Source organism: Colossoma macropomum, unplaced genomic scaffold, assembly GCF_904425465.1.
Source record: "Colossoma macropomum unplaced genomic scaffold, Colossoma_macropomum, whole genome shotgun sequence".
Taxonomy (NCBI): domain Eukaryota; kingdom Metazoa; phylum Chordata; class Actinopteri; order Characiformes; family Serrasalmidae; genus Colossoma; species Colossoma macropomum.
The window spans coordinates 16,312,945-16,335,165 of record NW_023494794.1 but is presented as its reverse complement, the minus strand read 5'-3'; the positions used below and the strand labels follow the sequence as shown (position 1 = coordinate 16,335,165).

The 22,221-nt window shown below is 41.9% G+C and overlaps 1 protein-coding gene and 1 pseudogene across 1 annotated transcript; both read right to left on the bottom strand.

Annotated features, from left to right (window-relative positions):
• Positions 1–4,309: 4,309 nt before the first annotated feature.
• Positions 4,310–4,968, bottom strand: LOC118814665 (annotated as a pseudogene).
• Positions 4,969–5,392: 424 nt separating this feature from the next.
• LOC118814669 (histone H2B-like) lies at positions 5,393–5,794 on the bottom strand. Its single transcript, XM_036580376.1, has one exon. It carries the CDS (start codon positions 5,784–5,786, stop codon positions 5,412–5,414), a length of 375 nt encoding a protein of 124 aa, XP_036436269.1. The 5' UTR covers positions 5,787–5,794; the 3' UTR covers positions 5,393–5,411.
• Between the last annotated feature and the right edge of the window lie 16,427 nt (positions 5,795–22,221).

The following is a 22,221-nucleotide window of genomic DNA, read 5'->3' as shown; positions in this document are numbered from 1 at the left end:
AGGAAAGCTCATATTGCTAATTCTTACCTCGTCAGAAGCTGAAGGCCTTTGCCCTACACTGACTTTTACAATCTTTCCTTTTCGTAAAACTAAGGCCTAGCTCTGTAGCTACTCTCTTATTCTATTTATATTATGAGTCTGAGGCCAAGCTGAAAGGTCACTTTTGCTTAGACTAGCTTCATCAAAAGCCTAAGACACACACACACACACACACACATATATCACTATTAACTTAAGGCCTATTTCTAAACCTAATATTACTTACTCTTTCCACATTATGAGCCAGAAGCTCAGCTGAAAAGCTAATTTTTGGCTTACTCAGACTACATCATTAGCTGAAAGATTATCTTTGTAACCACTTTCATTTCTCCAACTTCATCCTAAGTCTAATTGCATGCTATAGATGTCTTTTCACTCACCAACTCCAACATAAACCAAAGGCCAAGCACCATATCTACTGTTACTCTAGCTGTAAGATAGGGTATGTGACAGTAGTTAAAGAGCTAGTTACTACTATTTAGTTTAACTTCTTCATAAGGATAAGGCTTTGCTCTAAACCAATTACATGTTTGACTACATCAGATGCCTAGCTGTGAGGATCCTATTGCTTATCTAACTATATTATCTGCCTAAAGCCCAGCCCTGTACCCACTATTACTCACTCTAACTTCACCATGAGCCAAGGGCCTAGCATTAAACCTACGTTATAGGCCTGAAGCATAGCTGCCATCCTCCTTTCCTTACTGTAACTTTATCCTCAGCTTAATGGCTTTTTCTGCACCTTATTTTACATGCTTCATCATAAACCTTACTTAGCTCTTAACCTCCTAAATCTATCTGCATTACAAGCCTGATGAGTAGCTCTAGACCTACTTTCACCAATTCCAAGCATATAATAAGCTTAAAGTATCAAGTCAAGCTTTGTCATTTCAGCTATGTACAAAGTACACAGTGAAACGAAAAAAAAAAAAGAGATTCCTCCAAGACCAATACAGAAACAAGTGCGACAAAATACAATAAACACAGTGCAGACAATACAGTGCAATAAATAAATACGAAAGACAATAAATAAAAAAAAAACAGGACTCAGGCAGTACATGGTACTGAGTGTATGTGGAGCTGTACAAAGGATGTTACACACTATGACATATTAGCAGATAGCCTAGCATATATAAGCATAGCAGTCACTGAGGTAGCAACCAGAGCAGCAATATACAGCTTAGCTCTATACCTACTTTTATGTATCTAACCTCATGTACCTACCAAATCTAACCTCATCATATGCCAGATGCCTTGCTATAAACTCACCTTTACTTTCTCTAACTTCAAAACACATCTCTAAACATAGTTTTGCTCACTCTAACTTCATCATAAGCTTAGGGAACACTTCTGTAGCTTCTTCTACTTTCTCATCATAGCTTCATCATAAGCATGATGTCTTGCTATGTTCCTCTTTTCATTCGCTTTAGCTACCATAAAAGCCCAAGACCCAGCTATTAACTTATTATTCACCAACTTTAACTTTAGCACTTCCACTGTAGGCTGATAGTAAATAAAAACAGATTTATAATTAGGCCTTAGTCTCATGATCTAATTAGACTGAATGGAAGGAGGTACATAGCAAGACATAAGGCTTACGCGTAAGCAAAAGTAGCCTCACAGCTAGACCTCAGGCTTCCTTATTTCACTACATTAAGGCCTGGGACTTTAGAAAAAAGCAAAGGTTGGCTTACTTCAATGTTCTCATGAGCATAAGACCTTGGCCTGTACCTACTTTTACTTTCTCATCAAAACTTTATTGTTGGCCTAATAGCTTCCTCTCCACCCCTGTTCATTAACGCTAGCTACACCAAAGCCCTAGCTATTCACCTGTTTTTAAATGCTTTAACCTCAGCATAAGCCTGGGGCCTAGATGGATGCCCATTTTTGCCTACTCTGACTTCATCATAAGCCCTAGTCCTAGTCCTTCAACTTCTACTTTCTCTAACCTCATCATATGCTTATGGTCTAGCTCTAACTACACAATGACCCTAAGGTTTAGCCCTGCACCTATTATTACACACTATAACCACAGTAGAAGTCTGAGGCCCAGCTATTAGCCTCCATTTGCTCACTCTAACTTCATCAGGCACCTAAGGCCCAGCTTTAAACCTACTTGTACCCACTGTAACTTTAACATTAGCCTGAGGCTATGTGTAAATATAAAAATGCTTACTTCATCATGAACCTGACTGACCAATAACTTTCTCACACTAATGCCATCTTTAGCCTGAGGCCTAGCTCCAAAGAATACATTGACATACTCTGACTAATTTTTAAGACAAAGGCTTAGTGATAAACCTATGTAAAACTACTTTTGCTTACTCATACATAAGGCTTAGCTCTTAACCTACTTGTACTCACCAGCACTTTAACAATAGCCTAAGGACTAATTTCAGCTACTCTAACTACATCATGAGCCTAATGCCTGGCTCTACAGCACAGAGCTAAAGCCTGGCTTCTAACCTATTTGTACTTACTTTCATTTAACCATACGTCTCTGCCCTGGCTGTAAACTCACTTCTACTCACTCTGACTTTAGCATGACTAAACCTAGTTTTACTCAATCATCAATTTACTTAATTCATCGCAAACCTACAGTCTATCTATAGACACACTTTTACTTTGTCTAAATACAACAGAAGCCTGGGGCCTTGATACGTACCTGTTCATACTTCCTGAAGCTGCATCAAAAGCCTAAAGTTTAGCTCCAAACTTATTTTGACTCATTTTAACTTCTTCATTAACCTGATGTCTAGATGTAGAACTACTTTTATTACAGTCTAACCTTATCACAAGTCTAAATCCATGCTTTAGTCCTCAGACCTACCTCAGGGTTTCTTAATTCTGCTTTTGACAACATGCCACACTACACAGTATTCCAACTATTCCCTGCTCCACCACACCTGATCCAGTTCATAATCACTTGATGAGCTGGATCAGGTGTGGAGAGTCAAGGAACTGCTACTGGGAGAGAGAAATAAATACAAAGTTTCAGCACTGAGTAGGTTAAACGATGCTCTAAATTCACCAGCCTAAGAACCAGCTGAACTTACTCTACCTACAGCATCTGCAGGACATGTACTTTAACCTTTATTTCATTTTTGGTCCTCTCTCTCTCTCTCTCTGTATGCATGCATATATATATATATATATATATATATATATATATATAGTTTAATTAGTATTAATTAGTTCTGACTCCACTCTGCAAGGCCTTTAAATGCATAAATACACACACACACACACACACACAGGCACAGACATAACAAGAGCATGTAGGTAAACAGCTCTAATTGTTAATACAAATATGCACATGCACACACAATGACTTATACTCATAAATTCACATGAGCACTTAAAGGAAGGAAGGCAAAAAAGAGGCCAACATTTTTCCCATAATAAAAAAGGGACTTCCCTTTCACATCACATCCTCATGCCTTGTTACTGTATTTAATTATACCCTATTTGCTTAAACTACAAATAAAAACAAATATGTATGTGAATACCTACATACACAAATATATGAAGATTTTTGTTTGATCATATAAAACATCTCCCTTTCCATATACATATATGTAGTAACTTAGGACAGATTCAGAAATTGCTCAGGAACATTTGGTAATAAATATATTACATCACAGCACTTAGGAGCACTCGGGGGTTGCTAGAAAACTCACAGTGTTGGACTGAAACAGTTAGGTGGCTCTTAAAAAAGCCTTTTGGATGTTTGAGTAACTTGTGAGCAGTCTGCTTGGTTCTTGCCATTGCAGCAAGCTCTGCTCTTCTTTTCTAAAGAAAAAGCATGAACTCGCGTGCCCATCACGGCTCTTTTAAGCATTCAAGCTGCTCTCCGCCCACTGGGCGTCTTGGATGTGCCCGCCTCCCATTGCATGGCCGTCCATGCGTCAGTTAAACACTACTGGGCGTCTTCTGCCGCGCCAACATTTTCAAACTACAAGACGCCCCAACGCTGTGGCTTCTGCATTATAGCCGATCTAATAAGCACTGTTTTTTTCTTCCTTACACGTGGTGTGTAACGTTATTCTGATCTCTGTTCTTTATCTGTTACTTCACCTTAACCCGTGCCATCATACAGACGTTTCTGTGTTTCTATTAACCTTTTTTGTACAATAGGAACTTCCAAACGTTTTTCAGTATATAATCACGGGACATATGATGCTTTGTCTTTTGTTTTTAGTGACAGGAAGTAAACACTTTTGTCGCTGAAGTGGGTGGCTCTTAAAAGAGCCTTTGGTTACGTAAGGAAAAAGAAAAACGATTTACTTGGTCTTAGCCACCTTCTCGGTCTTTTTAGGCAACAGTACGGCCTGAATGTTGGGCAGAACGCCACCCTGAGCGATGGTGACTCCTCCGAGCAGTTTGTTGAGCTCCTCGTCGTTACGAACGGCCAGCTGCAGATGACGAGGGAATAATACGAGTCTTCTTGTTATCACGAGCGGCGTTACCAGCCAACTCGAGAATCTCAGCGGTCAGATACTCCAGCACAGCGGCCAAGTAGACAGGAGCACCGGCGCCGACACGCTCGGCATAGTTTCCTTTACGAAGAAGTCTGTGAACACGGCCCACAGGGAACTGCAGCCCGGCACGTGAGGAGCGAGTCTTGGCTTTAGCCCTAGCCTTCCCGCCGGTTTTGCCTCTTCCACTCATTTTACACTTCCACCAATTTGTCCAAAATAAATTGAAAGAAAGAGCCCGGTCTCCGAGCGCCCTTCTTATAGGCAGATCCGCTGCTTTTCTATTGGCTGAAATGCGACGGCCTCCAACAACCAATCCCATTAGGGCCGTCAAACTCTAAGGTCCGCCCACTGTTTATTACCAAGCCCCCCCGCTTCTCCTCCTCCCTTTCGTGCTGCCTCCTGTGTGTGTGTGAGTGAGAGAGAGAGAGAGAACGAAAGAGACGAAGACAAAGACAAAGAGAGAAAGAAATAAAAAACGTATTCACGACCCTGTTTTCATCCATGTAAATGCAAAACTCGATCATTATGTCGAGCCCGGCGCTTTCCTATAATTGCACTTTTGATTACTAATGATTTTTTTATGTGCAGTGCGAAGGAAAATCCAACTCTTCCTGTCCCTTAAAATCAAACCTAAAACTTACTAACTATAGCTACCGCAGGACATGCACAAATCTTGACTCCACTCTGAAAGGCCTTCAAATGCACCAACGCACACAACATCAAAAATGTTTGTACGTACTTTTTTGTGCATACAAATCTGTCTCTGTCTCTCTATTATATACACATATACATACATGTATACACAAACACACCACAAAAAGAACGCTCTTTAAGCGAAATCTTGGGTGGCTCTTAAAAGAGCCGTTGGGTTGATCAAGTCTTCCTCACTTCTTACTTGGAGCTGGTGTACTTGGTGACGGCCTTGGTGCCCTCGGACACGGCGTGCTTGGCCAGCTCACCGGGAAGAAGCAGGCGCACGGCGGTCTGGATCTCCCTGGACGTGATGGTGGAGCGCTTGTTGTAATGAGCCAAACGGGACGACTCACCGGCGATGCGCTCGAAGATGTCGTTGACGAACGAGTTCATGATGCCCATCGCCTTGGAGGAAATGCCGGTGTCGGGGTGGACCTGCTTCAGCACCTTGTACACGTAGATAGCGTAGCTCTCCCTCCTGGACTTTCTGCGCTTTTTGCCTCCTTTGCCGGCCGTCTTGGTCACGGCTTTCTTGGAGCCCTTCTTCGGAGCGGACTTTGCGGGTTCAGGCATGGCTCTCCTTTTCGAGTAAGACTGAAAAATGAGAAGAAGCGGCCGGCACCGACTAATTTACACTCCGATATTCAAAACCGACCAAGCTCCGCCTTCACAACGCTGTCAAACGGTCATTGGACAACAATCAACGACTTGTCTCAAGGGGAACTCCCAGCTCTCGCCCAACTTCCTCCTCCTCCTCCTCCCAGCTAAAGACCTTCCCTTTGTTCACTTTCCCGCGCATTCTTATCTACCGTGTGTCCTCTACAACACATTTGTCCCGATCAGGCTAATTCGAAATATAAGCAAGTGGTTTTTTGTTACTTTCATAAAACGGTGTCACATTTTTAAACATTTTGAGTGGTTTTTAGTTCTGCGAAAACAGTTAATACATTTTCATAAATCATGTTTTTCATTGTGCATTTTAGATCTTAAATTGCTGTTGGACTGTCTTGATTTAAAACAAAACAAACAAACAAACAAAATACACATCTTACTTACAAAACTAACCTTTATTGAAAATGTATTTCTCCAAAAGTCAGTCCGTGTTTCAGAGTTAAACAAATACACGGAATGCATAAATTTTAAATGGATTTATCTGGTTCTGCTGGAGTGTTTTTTTGTTGTTATTGCTCTTTCATAAAACGGTGTCACTTTTTTAAACACATCTGGGAGATTTTGAGCTCTGACAAAACATCTGTTTTCATAAATCATACTTTTTATTGTGTATTTTAGATTTCAAACTGCTGGATTGTCTTGATTTTTTACTAAAAAACATCTGAATAAAGAATTTTTCAATAAAGTTCAGCTTTGTAAGGTCATTCCGTGTTTGAGTTAAACAGATCCATGTAACGCATATAAGGTTCTTCTAAGAGGTTTTGAACAGATCTATCAGGTTCTGCTGGAGAACAGATCTGGCGTTTGAACGTTTCTGCTGTAAAATGCAGAACTTGCGATGCTTTGACAATGAACAATAACGGCTAAATTTACTGACTAAACGACTTCAGGTTTCAGAAAACGCTGTTAGAGTAACTCAGAGTAACACAATCTAAATATAAAATACTCTCCATCACTCTCTACTGTTGTTCTGGTAGTAGATTAAGGTCACCATCACGTTCATCATAAAAGAAATTAAAGTAAAAACGGGCCATAAGGAGCAGCTCTTCTGGTGGGGGTGTGGGGGGGGGCTCTTAAAAGAGCCGTTAGGTTTGTCGTTGCTCGAGTCGAGCGTTTAACCTCCGAAGCCGTACAGGGTTCGGCCCTGACGCTTCAGAGCGTAAACCACATCCATGGCGGTGACGGTCTTCCTCTTGGCGTGCTCGGTGTAGGTGACGGCGTCCCTGATCACGTTCTCCAGGAACACCTTGAGCACGCCACGGGTCTCCTCATAGATCAGACCCGAGATACGCTTGACGCCGCCACGGCGAGCCAGACGGCGGATAGCCGGCTTGGTGATGCCCTGGATGTTATCGCGGAGCACTTTGCGGTGACGCTTAGCGCCTCCTTTACCGAGACCTTTACCGCCCTTTCTTTTTTCTTTTAGAAACTTTATTTAGTTAGCAACAATTCAACATATAAACAGACAGAGCATAAGAAAGACAGCATATACATACACATATAGCGATAATAGTTGAACAAAAATGGTCTAAAGTCTCTTCTTCTTGGCAATTTGGCATAGGGCATAAAGTGGTTTTCACAAAGCAGCTCCATCAGACTACAGCTCTCACTGGCAGCCTTCTTACGGCCATCAGCCATGAGAGATCTCCCTGTTTGTCAGAAAGTTTTTTACACAGAAGATTTAGAGCTACCCACAACAGACACTACAGAGAAAACACACAAAGCAAAAACTGCTCGCAAATAAATAAGACTCACATCACTGACAAAACGTCAAAAATTGCCCAACGTACAAAAGAAAGGAAGAAAGAAAGAAAGAAAGAAAGAAAGAAAGAAAGAAATGTATTAACTGCGATACAATTCATCTTAATTTAAGAAAATATTTCATAATTGTAAATCAATGTTTGTTTATCTAGGCTGATCTGAATATAAAGAAACACTATTATGGATTAAGAAGTCTGTAAGAATAATATAATGCCGAAATATATGAACACGAATGTGTGTGTATTATGTACACAGTGTAGTGGAATGTTTTATGTACGAATAAATCTCTCATGCACACGTCACAGATTGTAAAGTTCACACTCCTTATTGTAAAGTTAGTAGTGTAGTGTGTGAAGTAGCTAAATAATTGTGTGTTTTGTTCAGTGAGCGTTCCTCCGTTACTGTGAGCCAATGAAAAATGAAATGAAAATGAAAATGATGGTGAGCTCAACTTATAAGGCTTTACTAACTAGTTGGGAAAAAAAATTAAAAAGATTTTTTTTTGTTTTTACTATATAGATTTTCCCCAGCCTCAGCCAAAGATTGACCTCTACTTTGCTCTGAATGCTGTTTCAAATGCTCTGAAGTAGAGCTAAGTAATATTCTTCGAAAGCTTTTGTTGGTTTACTTGATGTATTGAAGTGAGATTCTCATGAGTACCTCAGCATGATGATGATGATGATGGTGATGATGATGCATCTATCTATCTATCTATCTATCTATCTATCTATCTATCTATCTATCTATCTATCTATCTATTACCTTCATGTAAACATACTCAGTCTGTCATACAGTGTCAGACCACAAAAGCAAGAAAATTCAACATTATGAAATTAGTTTATTCTTCTTTATTACTCTTCTTGCTAACAGTGACTGATCTTCCCAAAGTCCATTATGCATAAATTACACATAAAAAGATCAGAGTTCCTACTGAAACAAAATAAACACATTCAACTTTAAACATGATCATTTTTATCTCACTCATTCACTCTATTCTATTCTATTCTATTCTATTCTATTGATTGTGTGTGTGTGTGTGTGTGTGTGTGTCTCCACAGCTGCAGCAGTTCAGATTTTATCATCAGAACCAAAAACCAGAGCAGATTTTCTGCAGTGTATGAGTAACAAACACACACTCACACACACACACTCACACACACACACACACACACACACACATTCACAAACACACATACACACGCACATGCACACACACATTCACACACACACTCACTCACACAAACACACACATACACACACACACACACACACACACCCACACACACACACACACACACACTCACACACACACACACACACACACACACACACACACACACACATACACACACACACTCACACACACACAAACTCTCTCAAACACCGCTAAGTTCTGTTCACAAAAAATATGAAATGTTCATTCTCTTTATTTTCTTTTTATTTAGATTTCTGTCAGTTGACTCTGCATCCTAACACAGCACATTGTTCCCTCAGTCTGTCTGAGAAGAACAGAGTGGTGTCGCACAGTAATAAATCCCAGTCATTCTCTGACCATCCAGAGAGATTTGACTGCTGGCCTCAGGTGTTGTGTAAGGAGAGTGTGAGCGGACGCTGTTACTGGGAGGTTGAGTGGAGCAGTGAGAGAACTGTTTTCATATCAGTCTCATATAAAGGGATCAGCAGGAAAGGACGGGGTTCTGAGTGTTTGTTTGGACGTAACAGTCAGTCCTGGAGTCTGCAGGTTTCTCCCTCTCTCACTTTCCAAAACAACAACATTCAGACTGAGATCTCAGGACCATCATCCTCCAGAACAGGAGTGTATGTGGATCACAGAGCAGGAACTCTGTCCTTCTACAGCGTCTCTGACACAACGACCCTCCTACACACAGTCCACACCACATTCACTCAGCCACTCTATGCTGGGTTCTATGTTGGGTTTAGATCAACTGTGAGATTATGTGATAAAATATGAGATTTTTTCAATATTGTAGAATGAAAAATCATACACTAATGTTTCATCAATAAACTTCTGTTCCTGCGAGGTTGACATTTGTTCACTCAGCCTCTCTGCTGGTTCAGATAAAGAGCCAGAAGTGTTTCAGTAACACAGCTGATGGAAAATGAAACCATTGGATTAGGATGTGAATGAGTCGCTTCACTCCAGCTCACCGAGAGCCTGACAGGTCACCCATGGATTTACATGGAAAATCAAGCAGATCCTCCATTTAATTCATACAGAATCTCAAAGCTGTTCTCCAGATAGTTTCTCAGTACTGAGTGTTTAAAGCTGCTCCAGCAGGTTCTAAACCACATCTTAAATACTGGGTTTAATTGCTTACAGAACCACTGAACTGAGCTGAAATAATAACTGGAATAAACACAACACTAAGAATAATATTTCACTGTAGATCAACTGCTTTGATCTGAATAAACTCCCACAAGAGCCTGATTTAATGAAGGGAGTTTATATCCAGTTTAATCTCTCAGTCAGTGTTCAAAATGATTAATATGAGTAATATTAGCTTCTATATCATATATTTAACTGTAAAGACTGTATTGATCAAGATGTAAATACAGTTCACTGCACTGAAAAACAATATGTACATCAGTTACACATATTAGTTATGTTTACTCAAAATGATGTTTTCCTGTTTCACACATTAAATTTTAATTTATTAAACCAGCATGACTTTTTAATATAAATGTAAAGCTTTTCTTCATGGCAAAATGTATTCAATTATTACCTTTAAACTAAACTGGCTTTATGTGGAGTACACATAGTGTGTTAAATCGACCAAACCTTGGGTAAATCTGACACTACTGAGTCATAAAATTGAGTTTATTTTAAAGAAAGCAGTGGATACAACTGGTCAAATGTTATCAAGCAAAGCAGTACAATTTGCTGTAGATGTAGTTTTGGGAATTTGTTGATAATAAATGCTCCATTAATGTTTAAGAGCTCTGAAACAGTTATAATGTCTTTCTCCCATCATTACAGCGTTTACAGTAAAGAATGCATAAACAAAATCACCCCAAACCCAAGAAAGAGGGAAATACTGTAACAGTTACATATTAAAAGGCACTTGGATACAAATGTTATACATGTTGACCAAAAAGAGGTAGAAGGGTCAGTGCTGAGGCCGAACTACCCTCTGTTCAGTGATAGTCTGTTTTTAGGGACTTGGGCTCTCTTGGAGAGAGTGCTGCCTTCCAGCTCCAGCACAGCCTTCTGAAGCACTTTGAAGGTAGACTTGAGTTCAGGAGGGCAGTTTAGGTTCAGAGCAGACATTAGACCAACAACACGGCAGCAGCTAATGCAACGTTATCCAACTCCTCCAACACCACCTGACCCTCGAGGACAATCCCAACGTTGTCTGGTTTATCGCTGTCATCTCTTTGTTTGAAAACGTATATTCGCCCTGTGGTCTTCTCAGTGGATCCCTGGCTGAGGGCTTCCTGTGCTGCGGGGGGGAATGTGAAGCTGCAGAATGAAAGGACAAGTTCTGCGGAGAGCAATTCAAAATAAGAGACAATTCAAGGGTCAAGATAAAGTCAAAAAGTGCCAGGCAAGGGCCGATCAACAAAGACAACAAGGATTACTGTTACAGCACATTGCTAGGAATGCAGTGTTTCCCCTGGGAAAACTTTGGGCTTGGGGCTGTTTTTGCGTGGAAAGGGGCGGGAGGGCGGGGGTTGAGAGGTGTTTATGTAGAACAGTAATGATCGACTAATAATCAGGAACAGCTCTCTTAAACAGCTTCAACAGAAACTGAACATTAGAACCTTAAATAAAGTGGGAGATGCTGCAGGGATGTTGGATAAGACTGCTTACATTTAAGATGTCCAACAAATGAATTAGAAAATATCTATATTCTCAATATATTTAGTACAATATTTTTTAAATGAATATCATCATCATCATCATCATCATGCTGAGGTACTCATGAGAATCTCACTTCAATACATCAAGTAAACCAACAAAAGCTTTCGAAGAATAATACTCAGCTCTACTTCAGAGCCTTTGAAACAGCACTCAGAGCAAAGCAGAGGTCAATATTTGGTTGAGGCTGGGGAAAATCTATATAGTAAACAAAATCTTTTACGTTTTTTTTCCCAACTAGTTAGTAAAGCCTCATACGTTGAGCTCATCATCATCATTTATTTTATTTTTTTTTCATTTTCATTTCATTTTTCATTGGCTCACAGTAACGGAGGAACGCTCACTGAACAAAACACACAATTATTTAGTTACTTCACACACTACACTACTAACTTTACAATAAGGAGTGTGAACTTTACAATCTGTGACGTGTGCATGAGAGATTTATTCGTACATAAAACATTCCACTACACTGTGTACATAATACACACACATTCGTGTTCATATATTTCGGCATTATATTATTCTTACAGACTTCTTAATCCATAATAAACACTTCAAAACTGGGCATTTTTATCAAACATAATGATAAATATTAAATATTAATCAGAGCCATTTGTGTGATTTGGGTTTGTTGGATCGTCATCATGTTTAGTATAATTATATTTGGTCTAATTTTGATACTTTCATACTTTAACTTCCTTGATTCAAGTGAGTCCAGTTCCTCTTTTTTGTCCTCTGACACTCTAGTTTAAAGAGAGTGCCAGGTGGGGTGCAAAAACCTTTTCACATATTGTTTGTTTCATCATCTCCCGCTCAGCCAGAGACAGCTTTGACATCTGCAGTCAGACAGCTAGACAAATTAATGTAATCTGGAACCAAATTCATGAAAGCTTTTCCAAACTGATGAAGATTTGAGGACAAACATCCAGGAAATCAGAAGAATGTTCTTTAATGCAGCCTCAAAAATCACATATCATTCTGCAGTATTTAAAAAAGAAAAATCTTGCATTTATTGAGGTAAATTACTGTATTTATTAAGGTGAATTAAAACATATATTGAGGTGAGCTAATGCTGCTCCATATTATGCTCCAACTTTCATTATTAGTTCTACATTTAAGGCACCTCAGTGTAGCTGCAGCTCCACTTAAGGTGGAACAGAAAATTCAGATGAGAAGCTGGTGGTATTTTTTATAAAGTATAATTGATTTTAAAGGGAGAGTCAGTTTGATCAAATCTGAGCTCAGCTCTTTCAGACTCACTCATTAATGACTGAACAGGTTCACCGTCACATGGTACCCCTATATTACTCAGCACTGAGCTCACTGACCTTCACAGACTGTCTACAGTTCTTTCAGCTCCTCTTTAACGCAGCTCACACTTCCTCTCACAACCGTAAGTGTTTCATTTGATCCAGAACTCAGTTCTGCTCCAAATGAGGCGGGACTGCCACCTGCAGACGTGGTGTTAAAGCCACAGAAGGCCCGGCTGCTGTTTCCTCATTAGCTGGTGTTTCTGCCTCTGATGTGTCTGTGGATTTCATACAGCACGTGAACAGACTCACTGCCCACCCTGGTGCTTGTTGTCTGGTGGTCTCTGGAAAGGTGATCAGTAAAGACTTGATACTGCGGTCATTGTGGTGAGTTCCTGGACCTCCATCTTGGCTGCAAATGAGAGTGAAGGCAGGTGCTTCACCAAGATGCCAGTTTGGGTTCTTTACCTCAGTGAACATTTTGGACATGTGGACCTGCTGCTGTGACTTACTGGACAGCCTTCATCTCGGAAATAAGGTTTAATATCTCGGCTTTCCTGTTCGGTGAGACGGAATCATCTAACAAAGAGCTGAATACATTTATACATTTAATGAAAGAAATATAAAAACAAAAATAAAACTTTATGCTGATGTTTGATGCTGAAATGAGAAATGATTTTCTTGTTGGCCTGTCATATTGTATTTTTGTATTTAGATGTTATTTATTTATTGTTATGTATCACAGAATAGAGTAAATACATATAAAATGATTATTTACTATGTTGTACAAAATCGTTTATTATAATACTAGACATATTAAAGTTACATGAAGACATGATTGTGCTTTGTTCTACCTCTGTGGGGGAATCTCAGAAACAGAGGCATTTTTTTGTGATTTACTCCTCAAACACAAAGTAATAAATAACACTGATTATTATAACTATTACTTTATCATTGTCAGTATTAGTAGTGTTTCATAGCCTTTTAAATCACATGACATCCTAAGACAAAAATGGGTCAAAGTACAAAGAAAGAAGAACAGGGAAAATAAACCAAAATTTATTCCATGACTGGAATAAAATTAATTTTTAATTAACAGAAAAACAAAACAAAAACAACAACAAAAAATTATTGGAATTATACTAAAACATCATAAGTATGTGTATTTATACATGAGTACAATATATTTCATATTTATGTTTAAATCATGATTTTATGATGTTTTATATTTCTATTTTTTAACTTTTAAAAGACTGTATTTTCTCATTTTTAACGTCACAAACATCGTCCTAAGTATAATAAATGCAAAATCAAACTCCTTATTGTAAACGTTGATCTACTGTATGAAATGATGTGGTTTGGTTGTAATTACTCTAAAATGAGTATCATTTTATTCCTCGTTTTATTTACGGAGCCTCACAAACACAGTAACTCAGGAAGTCACTCAGTAACTCAATATTTCCACACTTTACAAAAGTATCTTATTCTGCTACTTGCGGGTTCACATTTTGACCACACGGTGGCGACCAAGCTCCATCGATGACGAGTTCATTCTCATCTCTTACTACAAGAGTCAGCGCATCACGACACAAAAGAACTCTTGAGCTCGCTACAGACTCGCTCTTTTGGACTGGACACAGTTAGGCGGCTCTTAAAAGAGCCTTTTGAGGAAATCGTGAGCACCGATTATCTAAGCGCGCTCTCCGCGGATACGGCGGGCCAGCTGGATGTCCTTGAGCATGATGGTGACTCTCTTGGCGTGGTGGCGCACAGATTAGTGTCCTCGAACAGACCCACCAAGTACGCCTCGCTAGCCTCCTGCAGAGCCATGACGGCAGAGCTCTGGAAGCGGAGATCGGTCTTGAAGTCCTGAGGCGATCTCCCGCACCAGGCGCTGGAGGGCAGCTTGCGGATGAGCAGCTCTGTGGACTCTGGTAACGGCGGATCTCTCTGAGAGCCACGGTACCGGGCCTGTAACGGTGAGGTTTCTTGACGCCGCCGGTAGCCGGAGCGCTCTTGCGCGCAGCCTTATGTAGCCAACCTGCTTTCTCGGGCTTTACCACCGGTGGATTTACGGGCGGTCTGCTTGGTTCTTGCCATGTCTTCGAACTCACTAATTCTCGGGAAAAGAAAGAATAAACTCATGCGCGCATGACGGCTCTTTATAGCACTGGAGCTTTCGCCTCTCATTGTGGCGTCTTGAATGTGCCCGCCTCCCATTGTGACAGCCGTCCAAACACAGGCTAAGCGTTATTGTGCGTCTTCTTTCGCGCCAATTTTTGACAAAAAAAACGAGACTTTGCTCCAACGGCGTGGCGGGCTTCTGCATCACAGCCTTGTTTTTGTTAACATGCAGAGCTTTTCAGGATTACTTGGAAATTCGAAATTATTTTCCTATATCTTACACGCGTTACTCCTGAACTGGCGTCATTATATGGAACGTCTGAGTTTCAGTTTGCTTCAGGATGAGTGGATAGAGGCTTCTAAACATTCAGTATGCAGTCGGGGACGTGGGGGTGCTGTGTCTTTTTATTTCACGCTCACATAAACAGTAATCATAACTGATTGGTGAGGGGGGAGGTGGTGTGGGGGGGGGGGGTAGGGGGGTGGGGTGGGATAGGGGTGGTGGGGTGGGGGGGTGGGTGGGGGGGGAGGGGGGGGGGGCGGGGGGGGGGGGGGGGGGTGGGGGGGGCGGGGGTGACAAGTAAAAAAAAAGCACGTTGTCGCTGAAGTGAGTGGCTCTTAAAAGAGCCTTTAGATTTACGTAAACAAAAACACAAAAAACAAAAAACACGCATTTACTTGTGTCCTTAGCCACCTTCTCGTCTCTTGAGAGCAACAGACGCCTGAATGTTGGGCAGTACGCCACCCTGAGCGCGTATGGTGACTCCTCCGAGCAGTTTGGTATGAGCTCCTCGTCGTTACGAACGGCCAGATCGCTGCAGATGACGATGAATGATACTTGGGTCTTCATTGTTGTCGCGAGCGCGTTTCCGGCCAACTCGAGGATCTCAGCAGTCACAGATACTCGAGCACGGCAGCCAGTAGACGGAGCGCCCGGCGCCAACACGCTCGGCATGTAAGTTCTTTGCGCAGAAGTCTGTGACACACGCGAGTGCCCACAGGAACTGCGCACAGCTCGCGGGAGGAGCGAGTCTTGGCTTTCAAGCCCTACGCCTTACCACTCGGTTTTGCCTCTTCCACTCATATTTGCGCTTCTATATCAAGTCTGCCAACTAAGGCTGAAGTAAGAGTGCCGGTGCGCCAACGCCTGTCTATATAGCTAAAGCGGCTGCGTTTCTATTGGCTGATATGCAACTCTCAACCCAATCGTATTAGCGCGTCACACTCTGGAGGTCCCAGCCACCGTTCTTGTCCACAGTACCCGCTTCTCCCGACACCCCTTCGTGCTGCGCGTGTCTGTGTGTGTGTGGTGTGAGTGAGAGAAACAAAGAACGTATACTGCGTGCTCTGTGTTTTCCCTCACTGTATATTCCTATCCCATTCCCTCGTCCCATTCTCATCCATGTACTACAAATGCAGCTCACTTATTGTATCGAGTCTGGTATATATTCTTATATGATATTCCAGTAATGAAGACTTTTGCGCGGAGAATGAAAACTGGCTCTTGATGAGAATATGGGTGGTAGCTGCTCTTAAAGAGCCATTTTTGAGTGAGAAAACACGACAAGAAGGTTCAAGGGTGCTTTTACTTCTTCTTAGGGGCGCCTTTTTCGCGCGCTTGGGCTTGACCGCCTTCGCTTTCTTCGGTGCTCTTGCCGCCTTCTTCGGGGCGCGCCGTGGCTTCTTGGCTTTCTTGGGCGACTTTGGCGACTTTCTTAGCGGCGCGCGGCTTCTTCGCCGCTACCTTCTCTGGAAAGAGGCTTCTAGCAGCGCCGCTTCTTGCTTTCTCGCTTCTTCGACCGCCTGTCTGCTTTGGCTCGGCTTGTTCTCTGGTGAGTTGATAGAGCCGGAAGCGCCGGTGCCTTGGTCTGCACAGAGTGTCCTCTCGTCACGAGGGTTCTTGACGGCGATCTTGACGCGGGAAGTTGTTCCTTGTCCAAGTCGTAGCCGCCTGCTAGCCAGTAGCTTTCTGTGATTGTCGGCGAGACACTTACACGCCGCTCCTTGTCCTTGACCTGAGACACTGTTGTGTATTTTAGGCGCAATAATTCCTGTGATTAAACGGTGCAAACGGCGGGCGTGAGCCTTCGGAGATGCTCCACGGCGCGTTCGGGGGAGCTCTGGCGAGGGCGTGTAGGCTGAACTCCGACGGCCGAGCGCCCCGTTGAATTAGGGTTACACGAGCTTCTTGGAGCGATGTAGCACACGAGTAAGCCGAGCGGCCGCTGGGGCGATATTGCCTGATCTCTGCTGATGCTCGCTGTTATATAAATAACTTTTGACTTGAGCTAGGAGAATAATCATAATTATATGAAGAATTTTATAATTAACACGCCGCTTAAAGAGGCCTTGCGTCTAACAGAACTCACCTTTTACAATCATAAACTATAGGCCTAGCTCTATAGGCTCCTTCTTAAGTTCTAATTATATTATGAATCCAGGAACAAGCTGATAAGGCTACTGTTGCTTACACTTTCTCATAAGTCCTTGACTTAAACATTATCATATAGTAGTAAATAGGACCTATACAGCTGGGTCTTAAGGTTGTGGCTTTATTCTCAACTTCCTCATGAAGGCCGTTGCACTGAACAAATTTTTATTTTTATTTTGATCTCTACAATATGTGGCACAAGGCCTAGCTATAGCCTCCTTGTTCACTTACTCAACTTCATCTAGGTTCAAATGAAAAAAAAAAAAAAAAAAAATCCTTTTATTCCAGCTGACTAACTCATTTCACTATTCGAAATCTACTCTTACATACACTCCAACTAACAATATTAAATAAAGCCTGAGACCTTGTGCTGTGGAAGCTTTCGTTTGCTTCTCTGCTTCATCAAAGACCCTAAGACCTGTCCTAACTACCTTAAGGATTCTCTACTTTTCACCATAGCAACTTTATCCGAGGCTCTAACCTACAATATCTCCTTACTCTATGGTATACTGGTGAGTTGTCAGTCGTAACTGACACCAGAAGCCAAGACGGCCTAGCGCTAAACTCTCGTACACTATACTCTGACTACAATACGGTCTGAGGCCTAGCTGGAAAGCTTATTTTGCTTGCCTCCAAATTCTTCAGAAATCCTCTAAGGCCTAACTCTACATCTATTGCTAACCTTACTACCATCACTATAAGCCTGAGGCATAGCTGTCAAGACCTTCCTTTTTGCTTTCTCTAGCTTCCTATAGAAGTCTATTGCTGTGCTCTGTACCTGCTTTTACTTTAATCACGCTCTTTCTTCATGTTAACTACATCATGCCCAACTCCGAACTTCACCATGCTACTAATATTAGCCCATGGCCTAGCAAGTAAACTGACTTTTATATTATCCTTCAGTCTAACATCAGCAGAGCCATATCCTCACTCTAAACTACCGTTTGCTTATAAGCCTGATCTATTTGCAATGCATGCCAGCCTCCTTTCGCTTACTGTAACTTTATCTCTCAGCTTAATGGTTTCTTTCTGTACCTATTTTACATCCGTTTCTTAGCTCTTAACCCAATATTTTTAGCATAATCCTGTCTGCATTCAGCCGGATGCAGATTAGTAGCTAGTCTCCACCTAGACTTCTTTTATATTTATATCTAACCTCATGTACCTCCTTGTTACTTGTCTTTGTATTTCATCATATGGCTATGGCCTAGCTCCTAAAAACTACTTATTGCTTGCTATAATAGATTTCTAACATTCATAAGCTTAAGCCTAGCTCATGATACACACACACACACACACACACACCAACAACACACACAGACTAGGTAACTATACCTTCACATGCCAGAGACCTCGCGTGTAAAATCACCGTTACTTACTTTCTCTGACTTCAAACCATCTCTAAACTAGTTTTTGCTCACTCTGACTTCACATAACTTAGGGCATCACTCTGTAGCTACTTGTTTATCTCTCCAGCTTCATCCTACGCATGATGTCTTGTTAGGTTCCTCTTTTCATTCACTTTAGCTACCATAAAAGCCCAAGCCTAGCTTCATAACCTGTTTTCACTATTTGAACTTAGCCTTCCACTGTAGACTTATAGTAAATACAAACAGATGTAGAGTTTGTTCTCCTCATCCTCATGATGCAGTTAGACTGAAAGGGGAGGTACATACACATATGTACCATAAAGGCTTACGATGAAGACTCAGTAGGAAAAATAACCGTCACAGGGAAGCTAATGTGCCCGTGGGCTTCCTCATGTTCACTACGATAAAGTGCCGTGAAGCGTAGCTTGTAGAACCACCCTTTGCTTTGCTGAACGTTATCATGAGCATGTGCGGCCTTGCCCTGTACCTTCTGTTATTTCACATCAGAACTTCATCATTGGTGTCCGTACACTTGCCCTCTATACCATCGTTCATTACAGCCAACTCATATGTGATCGAGCCAAGCCCTGGCTATTAACCTGTTCTTAGTTTACTTTATAACCTCAGCATAAGCCTTGTGGCCCTAGATTGAAGCCCATTTTGCTTACTCTGACTTCATCAATACGGCCTATGTTCGAGCCCTAGATCCAGTATTCTACTCTACTGTTCTCTCTAAACCTATATCATCAGCCCCCATCGGTCTAGCTCTACTACACAATAAACTACAGGTATTTGCCTGCACCTGTTTTACACCTCCAACCCAGTAGAGTTTGAGGCCCAGACCTAACTTTGTACACCACTGTAACACTTTGCATTAGCCTTGAGGCTCTTATGTGTCAAAATAAAAATATCCTCTATATTCATCATTAGCCTGACCACTCCAATAACTTTCTCACCTACTTCTGTAATTAGCCTGAGAGCCTGTCGCTCCACTAGTTACCTATGTTACTGTGACTACTGTTGACGGCAAAGGCTTAGTGATAAACCTATGTAAACTATCTTTTGCTTACTCTAACAGCAGGTCTTTATATCCCTCTTCACCTACCTGTACTCACTGGCACTTTATCATATTAGCCTAAGGCTAACTTTACTTACTCCAACTACACAATGATTCCAAATCAAACCTGCTTCTACATCACAGAGCTAAGCCGGCTTCTACCTAGATATACTTACTCTCATTTCACTCATCATCTTTGCCTATGCTGTATAATGCTCACTTTCTACTCACTCTTATCGAACTTTTAACTATGACTCTAACTCAAGCCTTGGATGTGTCCGGTTGATAGGTACTTGCTCATTGACTTCCTGAGCTTCAGTCAAAAGCTCTAAGCCTGCTCCATTCTTATTTTGACTCATTCTACTTCTTTGTTTGACCTGATGCCTAGATATAGTACTAACTTTTATCACAGTCCTCACCTTATCACAAATCTAAAAGCCATTGCCTTAGTCCTCATGGGGGTTTCATTATTTGCTTTGAACGCCACGCCACCCACAAACACTCATGTTTCCATATATTTCACCTCCCACACCACCCCTGATCCAGTTCTAATCATTGTGAGCTTGGAATCAGGTGTCACTGTAGTCAAAGAATTGGTAATGGGAGAGAAAAATAAATAAAACTGTGTCAGCACTGAGATAGAGTTTAATGCAATGCTCTAAAATTTACCTACCTACGAATCCTGCCTGAACCACTCAGCTCTACCTACATGCTACCTCTGCGGACATGTACTTAACCTTTGATTTTGTTTATTTTTGAGTCTCTTCTGACTCCACTGACTCTGGAAGGCCTTCAATACAAAACATAAACACACACACAAAGCATGAAAAAGTAATTGTAGGTAAAAAGCTAGAATTGTGAATACAAAGATGATATGCACCCATGACTTTGTTTTCCGAAATTCAAAGTTGTCACTTTAAAAAACGTCTGCCTGGTGGGAGGGGTGCAGGGGATTATTATTCACATCCTCATGCAACTTTTAATGCATTACAATTAGACCATATTTGTTTGAAACTGGCATATAAATGTGATACACAAGTTTTTTGTTCAAAACATCTGCTCGTTCCATATATATTATTATTATATAATATATATAAAATTTCATCATAGACACATATAAAACACCGATTACATGATCATTCTTAAAGTTGTAACATAATCCCACAACAGAAAACCACAGAGCTGCTGCAGAAGTGAGAAATTAACAGTATTAGATTATATTACACACAGCACTTACGATAGCTAGCAGTTCGCTAGGAAACTTACTCTTTTGGACCTGAAACGCTTATGTGGCTCTTAAAAGAGCCTTTTGGGGTGTTTTTTTGGGAACATTTTGTGAGCGCGTCCTTTTTAATTTAAGCGCGCTCTCACGTGGCGGATACGGCGGCCAGCGTGGATGTCTTAGGCTGATGGTGACTCTCTTGGCGTGGATGGCGCTCAGCTTTTTTCCTCGAACAGACCCACCAAGTATATCGCGCCCTTCGCTCGCATCCTTCGAGCCATGACGCGCAGAGCTCTGGAAGCGGAGATCGGTCTCTGAGTCCTGAGGCGATCTCACCAGGCCCCAGAGCCGACTGTAGGGAAGAGGCAGCTTGACGGATGAGCAGCATTCTGTGGACTTCTGGTAACGTATCGGCGGAGCTCCCTGAGAGCCACGGTATCCGGGCCTGTAACGGTGAGCCTTCTTGACGCGCGACCGGTAGCACGGAGCGCTCTTGGCGTGCGCGCAGCCTTGTAGCCAGCTGCTTCCGCGGAGCTTTACCCCCGGTGGATTACGGGCGGTGCTGCTTGAGTTCTTCTTAGAAAAGGCCATGGCTTCGAACGCTACTCTGACCTACGCAAAGACAAAAAGATGAAATCGCGCGACACTCGACGCTTTTCTCTTTTATGGCTTTCGAGCTGCTCTCTCGCCCTCTGGGCGTCCTGAATGTAGCAGCGCGCGTCTCCATGTGGACGGCTGAGGCACACGCCATCAGTCTATACGCTATTGGCGTCTTCTGCTCGCGCTCTACCCTATTTTCAAAGTCACGAAGACAGTGCGCTCCAACGCCGTGAGAGCGGGCTTCTGTCGTTAGTAGCGCGACTATACGCATCTTTTCACCCCTCTCACCTTCTTACACGTGTGGTGTAACGTTATTCTGATTTTTGTGCAGTTCTTTATTATACCTTGCTGTTACATTCTACCTGTTAACCCGACCCCGCGCCCTTATACAGACGTTCACTAGAAAAGGAAAAGAGGGTGTGTTCCTATGCAACTTACATGTGTTTCGAGTACATAGGAACTTCAAACACTATATCTCAGTATACATACGCCGGACATGTGGAGCTGTGCTTTGCCTTGTTGTGTTCACTCTACAAGTGCACACGACAATCACCGTCGATCAAACGCCGCCTTTCTTTTGAGGTGGCTATAAAGGAAGAAAAACTGCACTGTCTTGTCGCGTAGTAGATGTGTGGGTG